This window comes from Rhipicephalus sanguineus, chromosome 2, assembly GCF_013339695.2.
Source record: "Rhipicephalus sanguineus isolate Rsan-2018 chromosome 2, BIME_Rsan_1.4, whole genome shotgun sequence".
Taxonomy (NCBI): domain Eukaryota; kingdom Metazoa; phylum Arthropoda; class Arachnida; order Ixodida; family Ixodidae; genus Rhipicephalus; species Rhipicephalus sanguineus.
In genome coordinates this window covers 72,292,069-72,304,784 of record NC_051177.1, presented here as the reverse complement: position 1 = coordinate 72,304,784, position 12,716 = coordinate 72,292,069, and the positions used below count along the sequence as shown (strand labels likewise).

The following is a 12,716-nucleotide window of genomic DNA, read 5'->3' as shown; positions in this document are numbered from 1 at the left end:
TTGGATTAATCAACAGGCTGATACTTGGGATCATCTACTGGCAGACTACGAATTGGCAAAAGAAACTGGCGTTGCCAGATTGATATGACATGTTTCTTTTCTCACCTGTTCCTCCATTTAAGACTTGTAGGCCAACCTTTTTTGTAAATAAACGTTTTATTCATTCACCCATTCATTCATTCATTCTAATAGAACAGCAGACGGTCACTTCTACGAGAAGAAGGACGACGACGAGGCAAGCGCGAGGAGTGGGCCGAGAAGACAGCTGGACGCCATGGCCTGGCTCTCCAACAAGAAAAATGCCAAGGCAGTGCGCCTCCTAACACCTGCACCGCAGGCGGACGACCGCCGCACCGAGGACCTCTGGCTGCCGCTGCAGACAGCCTTCGACGAGATACTGGAGAAGCGAAGCACCAACCTAAACGTCGACCAGCTGTATAAAGACGCATACGCCATGGTGGTACGGAACGAAGGGGAACGCCTCTACTACGGATTGCGCGAAGCTCTCCAAGAGCACCTAGCCAACAAAGTGCGCCCCCTCGCGTTGGCTAAAGTTGACGACGACTGCTTGCAGACGATAAATCAGGCCTGGGAAAACCACCAGACAAGCATGGGAATGATTAGTGACATCGTGAAGTACCTGGACCACGCTTACGTGCCTAAGAACAACGTTGACAGCGTGGACAAACTGGGTGTGCTGCTCTTTCGCGATGAGGTGGCGCACTGCGCCGTCGTGCGGGACCGCCTCCGCGACACTATGCTCGGCTTGGTCAAGACGGAACGCGAAGGCAATCCAGTCGACAGGGTTTCGTTGAAGAAAGCGTGCAAAATGCTCGTAGCCTTGGGACTCGACTCGAGGTCAGTCTACGAAGAAGACTTCGAGAATCCCTTCCTGGTCGAGTCGGCACAATTCTACGCCTTACGGGGACAACATTACGTCGGAACGAAGGATTCTTTCGAGTACGTCGCCCAAGTGGAACGGCACATCAACGAAGAGTCAGAGCGGGCGATGCAGTGTCTCGACGAGTCAACTGTGGTTCCAATCTTGCAGGTGATAGAGAAAGAGCTCATCTGGAAGCATATGAAGGCCATCGTGGACATGGAAGACTCGGGTGTCGAGCATATGCTCAAGAACCAGATGGCGGATGACCTGGCCCGATTATTCCGGTTCCTCAAGCGCGTTCAGGGTGGTGCCAAAACGTTGCTCGACTGCGTCAGCAAGTACCTGCGCAATATAGGAAGATCTGTTGTGAACGAGCACGGTGACTCGGTGAGCCTAATTCCGAGAGTGATGGAGCTCAGAGATCGATTTGACCACATTCTACAGCACTCTTTCAACAACGAAGAACTGGCCAGGGACATGATCGCCACAGACTTTGAGTGTATACTCAGCTACACGCGCAAATCGCCCGAGTATCTGTCTGCCTTCATAGACGATATGATGCGAAGAGGAATTCGAAACGTGACAAAGCAAGAGACTGACAAGTTGCTGGACAAAGTCATGGCGATATTTCGAGCCCTGCAGGAGAAAGACCTTTTCGAGCGCTACTACAAGCAGCATCTGGCCAAGCGGCTTCTGCTCAACAAGAGCGCCTCAGACGAAGCCGAGAGAACGATGGTCGCCAAGCTTCGAAATGAATGTGGTTGTCTCTTCACATCCAAAATGGAAGCCATGTTCAAGGACATGCACATCTCTAGTAACATGATGAAGCAGTTCAAGGAAGCAGTTTCCTCTTGCAGAGTGGACTTGCACGGAGTCGACATAAACGTGCGCGTACTCACGACAGGCTTCTGGCCCCTGGCTGCCGCCACGCAGCAAAGCAACATTTCCGTCGCCCCGTGGAGTGCTTACCAAATATTCCGACGGTTCTATTTAGCGAAGCATAACGGCCGACAGCTCACCTTACAGCCACATCTAGGCTGGGCAGACCTGAGCGCCATGTTCTATGGGCCGGCAGAGAACGAACCATCTACGTCCCAAACGGCTAGCACAACGTCCGGCGAGCTTCAGCCGCGAACTTACGTCATACAGGTGACGACTTACCAGATGTGCGTGCTGATGCTCTTCAACCGCCACGGCGCGATATCGTACCAAGACATGGCCTCCGAGACGAAGATCCCCGAAACAAGCCTCGTTCGGGCATTGAATTCGCTGTGCATGGGCAAAGCCTCCAAGCCCGTGCTTATCAAGACGCCCGACTCAAACGACATCGACAGTGACCACATTTTTGCCGTTAACGAAACCTTCACGTCCGACCTCCAGAAGGTCAAGATTGAGTCGACGTCCAGTAGAAAGAACACTACGCCAACGAAAAATGAACCAGCGGTCAACCTTGACGAAGACCGAAGGTATGAGCTGGAAGCGGCCATTATAAGAATAATGAAGGCTCGCAAGACGCTGTCGCACGAAGACCTTCTCGCTGAGGTGACGAAGTTGCTTCAAACCAGATACACTCCCAGTGCTGCTGCATTCAGTAAGAGAGTAGATGCGCTCGTAGAGAGGGAGTACCTCGAGAAGGCCGGCGAGAATCCAGAAGTGTACAACTATGTGCCATAAGAAGGCGGCACCGCTTCGTCAGTGAGTTCAAATGTGCAGCCAGCACAAAGATAAAGCTGTCTTCCAATACAGCGTAATGTGTGACGCAGGCCCTTCCACCACGTTGTGGCGACTAAATTTCACCCCTCCTGAAAAAAAAATGCAATAAATATTCTACGCAGAATCTCTATTGGATTCGTCTGAATGATGCGTCAGCGTTTTCTACTAATCCCCTGTTTCGTCGTGGTATGCTGCAGTGTTTAGTATAATTGACAGAAAGAAGAAACCCGGAAACAACACCAAAATGTCAAGTGGGGCTAGCGTGACACGTCAAAGGTGCGAGTAGTGCGCCTTTCATTTAAATCATTCGTTCCACAGCACATACATTTCATTATATTGTTTTCGGTTCCAAGACGTAGGGGCATTTTTCTGAACGAAACGGAGGATGCGCGAGCAAAGGCGTCTATGAATGGCCCAGTTATTCAAGTGCTATTTTTTATAGGTGCTATATTTAGAAGGAAAATGTGGTTGAACCCTCGCTAACAATCTTGTTTTGTACGTGGTGTAGCATTGTGAGTGTTATTAAAAAATTGGGGGACGCTTAAGCTTCGCCTTTAAGTGTTGAACGCGATAGCGATATCCGGCCCCATCCTCATCGTGCTCTGTTTCGCTTGTCATTACGTTCAGTCGCCTGGTCTCACACACACGCGCACACTCGACATACCTATAGTAAAGGCAAAGGCTTCCGCCCTCTTCAACAGCACTTTTATGACAACAGTGTGCCCACTACGTGTGTGTAAGAGAATGCGCACACTAATGCGTATGCCCTTTGTAATGGGTGGCATGTTTTAAACCAGCAGCAATTAAGCGCGTGATACTTTTTCGAAGTTGCGATGCACCCACTACGTGTTCGTAACTCGTTATGCAGCTCACATGGTGTGACGCCCGATGGGCAATATACGCTTGTACCCCGTTTTACTGCGATACTACATCTCGTACTGTGACAGCTGTACACACGACGCGTATGTTTGTGAAGCATTAAAGTTAATTTCAGTGCAGTTTCAAGCAATGGATGGGCTCTTGAAGCAATGTTCAAGAGCCACTCCATTGCTTGAAACTGCAATGAAATTAACTTTATTGCTCGATTTAAATTCTTATAGCATACGTTATCTCGTGCCACCCAAAAGTCATTCTATGCCTGTTGACATGCTCTTACTAATGGGTATGCATAGTTTATAGAAAACTCGCATATTAGACAGGCATGCGGAACCCATGGTATCATCGCGGTGGCATTTCATTCAAATGGCTCTTCGGCTAAAAGACTTTTATCAACAATTAGTGTTTCAAGCGGACTGGTATCCACTCTTCATGAAATGTACTGCTTTAATACCCTTTTAGGACACGGAGTTATTTTATGCTTATTTCTGTGTAACGCTTGTCGTACGCTTGTAGAAGCCGCCTTGAGTATCTTGTTCGCTATGTATGCTAATTACATACATTTGTAATAAATACCATGAAATAGAAGAAAAAAAGAATGTGCGTGGCTCTGCGGTAGAACACCTGCTTGCCGCGCAGACGGCCTGGGTTCGATTCTCACTCGAACCTAAGATTTTTTTATTATGCATTTTATTTGCATCTTTCTCGATTTTTCGGTCACGGACAAGATGATTTTTCGCTCACAACCAATGACGCCGACGCCGAATTTCTGCGGTACGAGCTCTTTAATGCTAACGCGTTAAAAGCTGAATGTTTCTCGCATCAATTGCTTTAGCCTCGCTTTTTTCCTTGCCGTGTTGGGCCACGTTGCTTGTTACGAAGGCAACGGCGTGATCGGCGCACTGGATGGAAAGAGCAACCATGTGGCACCAACTTTCGCAACGCAGGAGCTCCGAACTCTGCCACTGGCAGCGCCGCGTTAAGTAGTGGGCGTGAGAAGTGAAGACATGTGACGCTTTAAAATTCCAGTTGAGGGGCAATTTTTCTTTTTTTTTCTTGAATTTTCAATTTTCTGCACTCAATAACTTGGGTTTCCGGAAACCCTCGAGCACGTCATCTTCTTCAGTGCCGCACCGGCTGTTCTGCGGAAGAACATGGACAGTGTCTACCGTCAGGTCGGCCTCCCAGCAGCAACCTTGGAGGAATTTCAAATTTTGTGAAGCTGTTTAAGGCAGCCATCATTTGTGCGGACTATCAGAAACGTGCCACATAAATTGAGTAAATCCCACTACTCACCACTGGTCCACTAAAAATGAAGAAGGAAACAGATAGCCCAACAAACGGGTATGTGCCACAGAAGTTTGTGCGGCCTATCAGAAAACTATCATCATCATAAACGGGTATGTGCCACAGGAACTGGGTAAATCGCACTACTCACCACTGGTCCACTAAAAAGGGAGAAAGCAACAGTTAGTCCAACGCTATAGGGAACGAGAAAGGCAACGACGGCTGCGAGAAGACCCCGAAGTGATGGAAGGCCTATGCCAGCGACGACCTGCCCGTATATCTATGAGAAGTTCGAACGCTTGGTTTCAGCGCGAGTTTCTGTCCCTGGAATTTGGACATCCGTATCGTGTTTGTGACTGTATGAGCGGTGCGAACTCCTGGTTTCAGCGCGAGTTTCTGTCTCTGGAGTTTCGACATCTGTGTCGCGTCTGTGACTGTCTGTGGTTTAACTCGAACCTCTACGCGCTGAGAATCAACGTAGAAACAACCTAGCATCACCTAGATAAAGCCTCGAAACGGCCTAGAAGCAACTTAGAAACAACCCTCATCACCTCGCTAAGGCGTACAAACAACTTCGAAGCAACCAGATTAGTCTTCAGAATCGTCCAGTTTCGGTGAGTGAAGCCTTGTGCGGCTTAGTGCAAGCTTCGCCAATTTTTTTCCCTATCTTTCGTAACCACATTATACTCAGTAACTTCAAACTGAGTGCACCTATCACTGCCATTTTTGCCGTATGTATCTGCCGATACTTCACTCGACACAATCCGCAAATAAAAAAAAGACGCCAGGCCTGCGCAAAAAGCGCAGCACAGTCACAGCGAAAGCTGAAACAGCGGCATTTCTAGAGCCCATTGTAAGCTCTCTTGGGGCTAAAAATACAATTACACTTGCAATGTAACCACTACGCCATAAATCAATTTTTCCCAAGTTGAGAAGCACCGACTACGCCACTATTCGTCATTTTGCGGAAAAGCGAGGTACCCGCTACAAATCTGCAAGGCGTTATGTCCACTTTGTTGATGCGGTGGCTGATGACGATGAAGATTTGTGGCTGAGCCCTTTCCAATGGGTTAGAAGCCTTAAACGACCCACTAGTTACGTAATTGGCATTGTGTGACGCTCGGTCGTTATTTCACTCTCCCACCACGCTATGTAACGTACGTTAACGTGAGAGAGAAAGAGCGAGAGGGAAAGAACTTTACTGAGACCCTGAGGTAATGGAGGTAATGGATCATGAGGGCCTTATTGGCTTCCTTGGTAACCAATAGAAGTGCACTTGCGAGGAACCCACTACGCTATAAATCATCATGATTTTTGTGAAGTAGGGAAGCAGCCACTATGCCATTTTTCGTCATTCTGCGGAGAACAGTGGTACCCGCTAAACACTTGTAAGGCATTATGTGCACTTTGTTGATGCTTTGGCTGATGATGATGAAGAATTATGGCAGAGCCCTTTGTAATGGGTTGGAAGCATTCAGCAACCCACTAGTTGCGCAATTCGCGTGGTGTGACGCCTGGTTACAGAATTCACGTTGTGTGACGCCTGGTTCTTATTTTACTCTTCTACCACGCTACATTACATATGCCAATGTGGTTCCTTCCCGACATGAAGCCTGTATAGGGTCTCTTTGCGAAGCAGTTTCAGCAGCCAAAAAAAAATAGAACAATCAGAAAAGACCTTCCGACCACAGCCTATGGTATTATATTGCTCCCTTTCAAAGAGAGCCCCACCAATATTACGCCGCATGCCTTATTTATGTTATTAGGACATTATTCGCTATGGAAAAGTCGCATGATCGACAGAAAGGCCGAGCCACCACGATCGACGAGGTCTGTCTTCCGAGAAGAAGCTGCTCAAGTGCGGAGTGTTGTTGAGACTTTTGAGCCCGTTCTGGAGTGGCTTGCACTTCTAGATGCTTGTGTGTGTTTGCCTGACTTTTCAAATGCATCCTACTGTAGGGAACAATGTGGGTGTTGTGTATGTTAAGGTAATTTTAATGTGACGAATTATGTAGTGCGCGGTTCACAGCAATAACAGGTCATCTTTCGATGTATTAAAGAAAAAAGTGGCATGGCTCTGAGGTAGAATACTGAGCTCCAACGCAGAGGGCCCAGGTTCGAACCCTGTTCCGCACCAGGATTTCGTTTCTTTTTTTTTTATTTCGCGCGTTAGTGGTTACGGACACCGGCGGCCGCGGCGGCGGACAACTACGGCGCCAAAAACGGCCCTTGTTGTGATGTCATAACAGCTTTCGCTGTAAAAACCTACTTGTTAGGTACTTACACTCATTTATCTCTGTGAGCACCCATCAACCCACAAGGCGCGAGTATTATCACTCACAGCGTAAAAAGATGGAGACGGAGATAGCGCGATATTGCGCCACGTCATCTATTTCTGTAATGAAAGCACTTTAAGCCAACGAGAGAAGCCGTACATCCTCACCCTTACCCAATCAAACCTGACAAGATAGTGAAATGAACAATGTGCAGATAGTAGCCCAGTGCTGGGTGCCTAAGCGGCCCGCGGTGTCACCCTAAGGGGTGGCACTTCTCCGGATCTTTAAATAAAGTTCGTACCGTACCGTACAACGCTATATAACATATGATAACGTGAGAAGGAGAGAGAGCGAGGGAGATAACTTTATTCAGGCACCGAGGAAATAGATCACGGGTGCCTTATGGGCTTCCTTGGCCACTAATACCAATACACTTGCGAAGTATATATACCCACTACGCTATAAAAAATCATAATTTCTGTGAAGTAGGGAAGCAGCAATTATGCCATTTTTCGTCATTCTGCGGAGAACCGTGGTACCCGCTACACATCTGTAAAGCATTATGTGAACTTTGTTGGTTCTGTGCCTGATGACGATGAAGAATTATGGGTGAGTCCTTTGTAATAGTTTGGAAGCATTCAGCGACCCACTCGTTGCGCAATTCACATTGTGTGACGCCTGGTTGTTATTTTGCTCTACTACTACGCTATATTTCATACGTTAATGTGGTTCCTTCCCGACATGAAGCTTGTATGGCGTCTTTTGCAACGGAGTGACGAGCACTGGTATCCCTCTTTGGTTTTTTTACAGATGATGCAATCTGGCCCCCGAGGTAAGAAAAGACCACGGACTTCTTGAAATGCCTTGACAGATAATGTACCCGTGTGAAGCTTAAAAAAGAAAGACTTCGCAGTAGGAGCCACTTGCATTCTCTTCACCCTCTTAAGCACATCTTGCCTTTGACCTCCATTGTATAAGATTTCTGCCAGTAAATGATGAAGAGGGACTCCCTTTTGACTTGATTATGCTAAATGGCCTTCACTGTTTATGGCGGGCTCGTATGGCGGGATTTTATTGCGACCCAGATGCACGGCGCGCACGGATGTATCTTCGTGAGTGTATGACCAAGTTTGTGGAACTCCAGAAAGCTCAGGTGTTTGTACCTGAGTGGTTGTCGAGGGTGGAACCCTTGACAGCGCTCAAGGAATTTTAAACTTGTGTCTGTCCAGTAGGACTGACGCAACATGTTGTCTTTTCTTTCATGTGGTTATTGTCTGATGTACATGTATAATAACAGGCAATAAAGCAAAAAGAAAACTGGTATGGCTCTTTGGTAGAATACTGGGTTCCCACGCAGAGGGCCCAGGTTCGAACCCTGTTCCATCCTCGTTTTTTTTTCTTCGTTATTAGGCGCGATAGCGGTTACGGACACCGGCGGCGCGGACAACTACTGCGCCAAAAACGGCTGTTGTTGTGATCTCATAACAGCTTCCACTGTAAAGAATTAGCCTAGCTTGCACAGGAGGCGCAATGCTAAAGAGACAGCGAACTGATGGGCGCCTAGGTATCCTGGCTGCTGCTGTTGCTAGGTTTTGCAAATTTTCTCTTTCTTTCCTCTTGTATTTCTTTTTCTCTCTTCTCTCTGTTTATGTGTATGTCTTTTTTTGCCTCTATTGGTTTCTACTTCTTTCTCTCCCTCTCTCTCTGCCTCTTTCTCGGTCTTTCTATCTTTCTTTCTGTCTTCCATTTTTTTTTCTCTCTCTGTATTTTTCGCTTCTCATTCTATCTCTTTCTATCGCTCTCTGTCTTTCTCTTTCTTTCCTTGATTCTCTCTCTTTCTCTCATTTTTCTTTGTCTTTCGTTCTATTTCTCTCCTTCTCTTTCTTCCTATGCTACGATTTACTCTCTCCCCTCCTCCTCACCCCCACATCTGTCCTCAACCTCACTTCCCTTTCCTACTCCTTTGCTATACTGTACTATTTGTTTTTGTACGCACCAAAGTTTTTACGGCTGGCTTAAACAGCTCCCATGTTAATAATAGGGGTTTTAAAAGTGTTACAGAGCACCTTTCACGAGATATTGGAACAATACAATCACGTCACGCTCAATGCCCTGCATTGGGTATTAGCCACTTTTACTGCACGGAAGACGAACAAGAAGAAGAACAAGAAGCAGGCATCTGGACGCCATGTCCTGGTTCTCCGACAAGAAAGATGTTAAGGTAGTGCTCGTCGCAAGTCCTGCACAACAGGCAGATGACCGCCACACCGAGGACCTATGGCTGTCTTCGCGGAGAGCCTTCGGCGAGATACTGGAGAAGCGAAGCACCAGCCAACGCTTCGAGCATCTGTATGAAGCTACATACGCCATGGTCACGCGGGAAGAAGGGGAGTGCCTCTACCACGGGCTGCGCGAAGCCGTGACGGAGCACCTCACCACCAAAGTACGCCCCCGCGCGTTTGCTAACGTTGACAACTCATTGCAGACACTGAACCATGCCTGGGAAGACCACCAGATGAGCATGACAGTGGTCAGCGACATTGTAAGGTACCTGGAGCTAGTATACGCGCCTCAGACCAACATTGAAAGCGTAAGCAAAGCGGGCGTGTTTCTCTTGCGCGATGAGGTGGCGCGCTGCGCCGACGTGCGGGACCGCCTCCGCGAAACCATGCTCGGCTTGGTGAAGACGGAACGTGAAGGCAATCCAGTCGACAAAGTTTCTTTGAAGAAGGCGGGCGAAATGCTCGTAGCTTTGGGACTCGACTCGAGGTCAGTCTACGAAAAAGACTTCGAGAAGCCCTTCCTGGTCGAGTCAGCACAGTTCTACGCTTTACGGGGACAACATTACATCAAAACGAAGGACTCTCTTGAGTACGTCACCCAAGTGGAACAGCATATCAATGAAGAGTCAGAGCGGGCGATGCAGTGTCTCGACGAGTCCACCGTGGTTCCAGTCTTGCAGGCGATAAAGATCTTACCTGGAAGCATATGAAGACCATCGTGGAAGTGGAGGACGCTTTCGAGTGCATCGCTCAAGTGGAACAGGTGCGTCCCGAAAGCATTACGCAAGAACTATAAACAGTGTGTGCTCGACGAAAGAAACGTTATCACTGTAAATTCCTAACAATTTAGGAGGAGGAACACGCATTTATTAATCGAAATGGTGACAAAGTGTGTCTGTGCTCTAGGTGTGCGGCTCAAGGAATAAAAAAACGCCAGGCCTGCGCGGAAAGCGCAGCACAGTCACAGCGAAAGCTGGAAGAGCGGCATTTCTAGAGCCCGTTATAAACTCTCCTGTGGCTACTAATACAGGTACATTAGCAACGTACCCACTACGCCACAAAGCGTAATTTTTGGGAAGTTGGGAAGCACCCAGCACGACATTATTCGTTGTTCTGCGGAGAAGCGAGGTACCATATGTAAGCGATTATGTGCAGTTTGTTGATGCGGTGGTTGATGACGATGAATAATCATGGTTGCGCCCTTTGTAATGGGTTGGAAGCTTTAAACGACCCACTAGTTACGTAATGCATATTGTGTGACGCCCGGTCGTTATTTAACTGTCCCACCACGCTTTATAACATACGTTAATCGGAGAAACGTAGAGCGAGAGAGAGAGAGAATTGACTTTATTGAGACCCTGAGGAAATGGATCATGGGAGCCTTATGGGCTTCCTTGGCAACCAACAGAAGTGCACTTGCGAGGAACCCACTACGCTATAAATCATTGTAATTTTTGAGAAGTAGGGCAGTAGGCACTGTGCCATTTTTCGTCATTCTACAGACAGCCGTGGTACCTGCTAAACGCATGTAAGGCATTATGCGAACTTTGTTGATGCTGTGCCTGATGACGATGAAGAATTATGGCAGAGTCCTTTGTAATGGGTTGGAAGCATTCAACAACCTACTCGTTGCGCAATTCGCATTGTGTGACGCCTGGTTACAGAATTCGCGTTGTGCGACGCTTGGTGCTTATTCTAATCTTTTACCACGCTATATTGCATATGCTAATGTGGTTCCTTCCCGACATGAAGCCTGTATAGAACCTTTTTGCAAAGCAGTTTCAAGCACCGGCATGGCTCAGAGGTTGAATACTGGGCTCCCACGCAGAGGGCCCAGGTTCGAACCTCGTTCCATCCTGGAATTTTTTCTTAGTTTTTTTTTCTTATTTCGAGCGATACTGGTTACGGACACCGGCGGCAGCGGCGGCGGCGGCGGCGGCGGCGGACAACTACGGCACCAAAAACGGCCGGTGAAATGATCTCATAACAGCTTTCGCTGTAAAATGCGTATTAAATGAAAGTTTATAGAACGGAACAGTGGACTGAAGAAGACTGCCTAGCTTTCCCACTGATCATACACGAACTCTTACAAAAGCGACTGGGGGTCGTGTTTGCGCTGCAGTGAGCACAGGACGCGGGAGGATATGGGCAATTTATGAAACTGCATATATTATAATATATCGCCAATTGTGGACGCTGTTCTCGTCATGCTTGCATCGAACTGATTGTTATTGTTTGGTTCGCCGTCTTGTAACCCGTTTATGTTTATAAATAATTATATCTGAAAGGTGCTCCTCTAGCCGAGTCTTGGCCAATGTCCCTGATTTGGCGGGTGCCATTATTTTTACGGTCATCATCGTCAGCAATGGCCCCCTATACGCCCTATACAGGTTTCATGTCGCGAAGGAACCACATTAACGTGTGTCACGTAGTGTGGTAGAAGGGTAAAATAACAACCAGGCGTCACACAACGCGAATTCTGTAACCAGGTGTCACACAATGCGAATTGCGCAACGAGTGGGTCGTTGAATGCTTCCGACCCATTACAAATGGTTCTGCCATAATTTGTCAGCGTCATCAGCCACAGCATCCAGCAAGTGCACATAATGCCTTACAGGTGTTTAGCGGGTACCATGGTTCTCCGCAGATTGACGAAAAATTGCGTAGTGGCTGCTTCCCTGCTTCACAAAAATTATGATGATTTATAACGTAGTGGGTTCCTGGCAAGTGCACTTCTATTGGTTGCCAAGCAAGCACATAAGGCTCCCATGATCTATTTTCTCAGGGTCTCAATAAGGTTAATTCCCTCTCTCTATCTCGTTCTCACGTTAGCGTATGTTATAAAGCGTGGTGGGAGAGTTAAATAACAACCGGGCGTCACACAATGCGAATTACGTAAGTAGTGGGTCGTTTAAAGCTTCCCACCCATTACAAAGGGCTCAGCCGTAATTCTTCATCGTCAACCGCCGCATCAGCGAAGTTCACATAATGCCTTACAGATGGTACCTCGCTTCTACACAGAAAGACGAATAATATCGTGGTGGGTGCTTCCCAACTTCAGAAAAATTATGATTTGTGGCGTAGTGGGTACGTTGCTAATGTACATACTTGTATTAGTAGCCACAAGAGAGTTTATAACGGGCTCTAGAAATAGCGCTCTTGCAGCTTTCGCTGTGACTGTGCTGCGATTTGCGCTCAAGCCCGGCGTTTTTTTTTTTTGTTTTTTTTTTTCTGAAAGTGATCCTGAGCCCCGGAAAGCATCGAAAAATTCATTCCAAATGCCATTAATTTAAGTTGGCAATAGACGGGGAAGGTATTGAGCATGTCACGGAAACTTTGTGCATTATGTCACCGTACACTGTCGATTTATTAAGTGCATCAAAAAAATTACCGAATTTG

General features: G+C 47.4%; 2 protein-coding genes across 2 annotated transcripts; both read left to right on the top strand.

Annotated features, from left to right (window-relative positions):
• The first annotated feature begins 274 nt into the window (after positions 1-274).
• Positions 275-2,557, top strand: LOC119381663 (cullin-3). Its single transcript, XM_037649436.1, has one exon. The coding sequence runs from the start codon at positions 275-277 to the stop codon at positions 2,555-2,557; it is 2,283 nt and encodes a 760-aa protein (XP_037505364.1).
• Positions 2,558-9,223: 6,666 nt separating this feature from the next.
• On the top strand, positions 9,224-10,027 carry LOC125757350 (cullin-3-B-like). The gene has a single exon (XM_049412860.1). The coding sequence runs from the start codon at positions 9,224-9,226 to the stop codon at positions 10,025-10,027; it is 804 nt and encodes a 267-aa protein (XP_049268817.1).
• The last annotated feature ends 2,689 nt before the right edge of the window (positions 10,028-12,716 follow it).

Bases quoted from the DNA above. Each gene is read 5' to 3' on its own strand.
- LOC119381663 (XM_037649436.1), top strand. From the start codon at position 275: ATGGCCTGGCTCTCCAACAAGAAAAATGCCAAGGCAGTGCGCCTCCTA.
- LOC125757350 (XM_049412860.1), top strand. From the start codon at position 9,224: ATGTCCTGGTTCTCCGACAAGAAAGATGTTAAGGTAGTGCTCGTCGCA.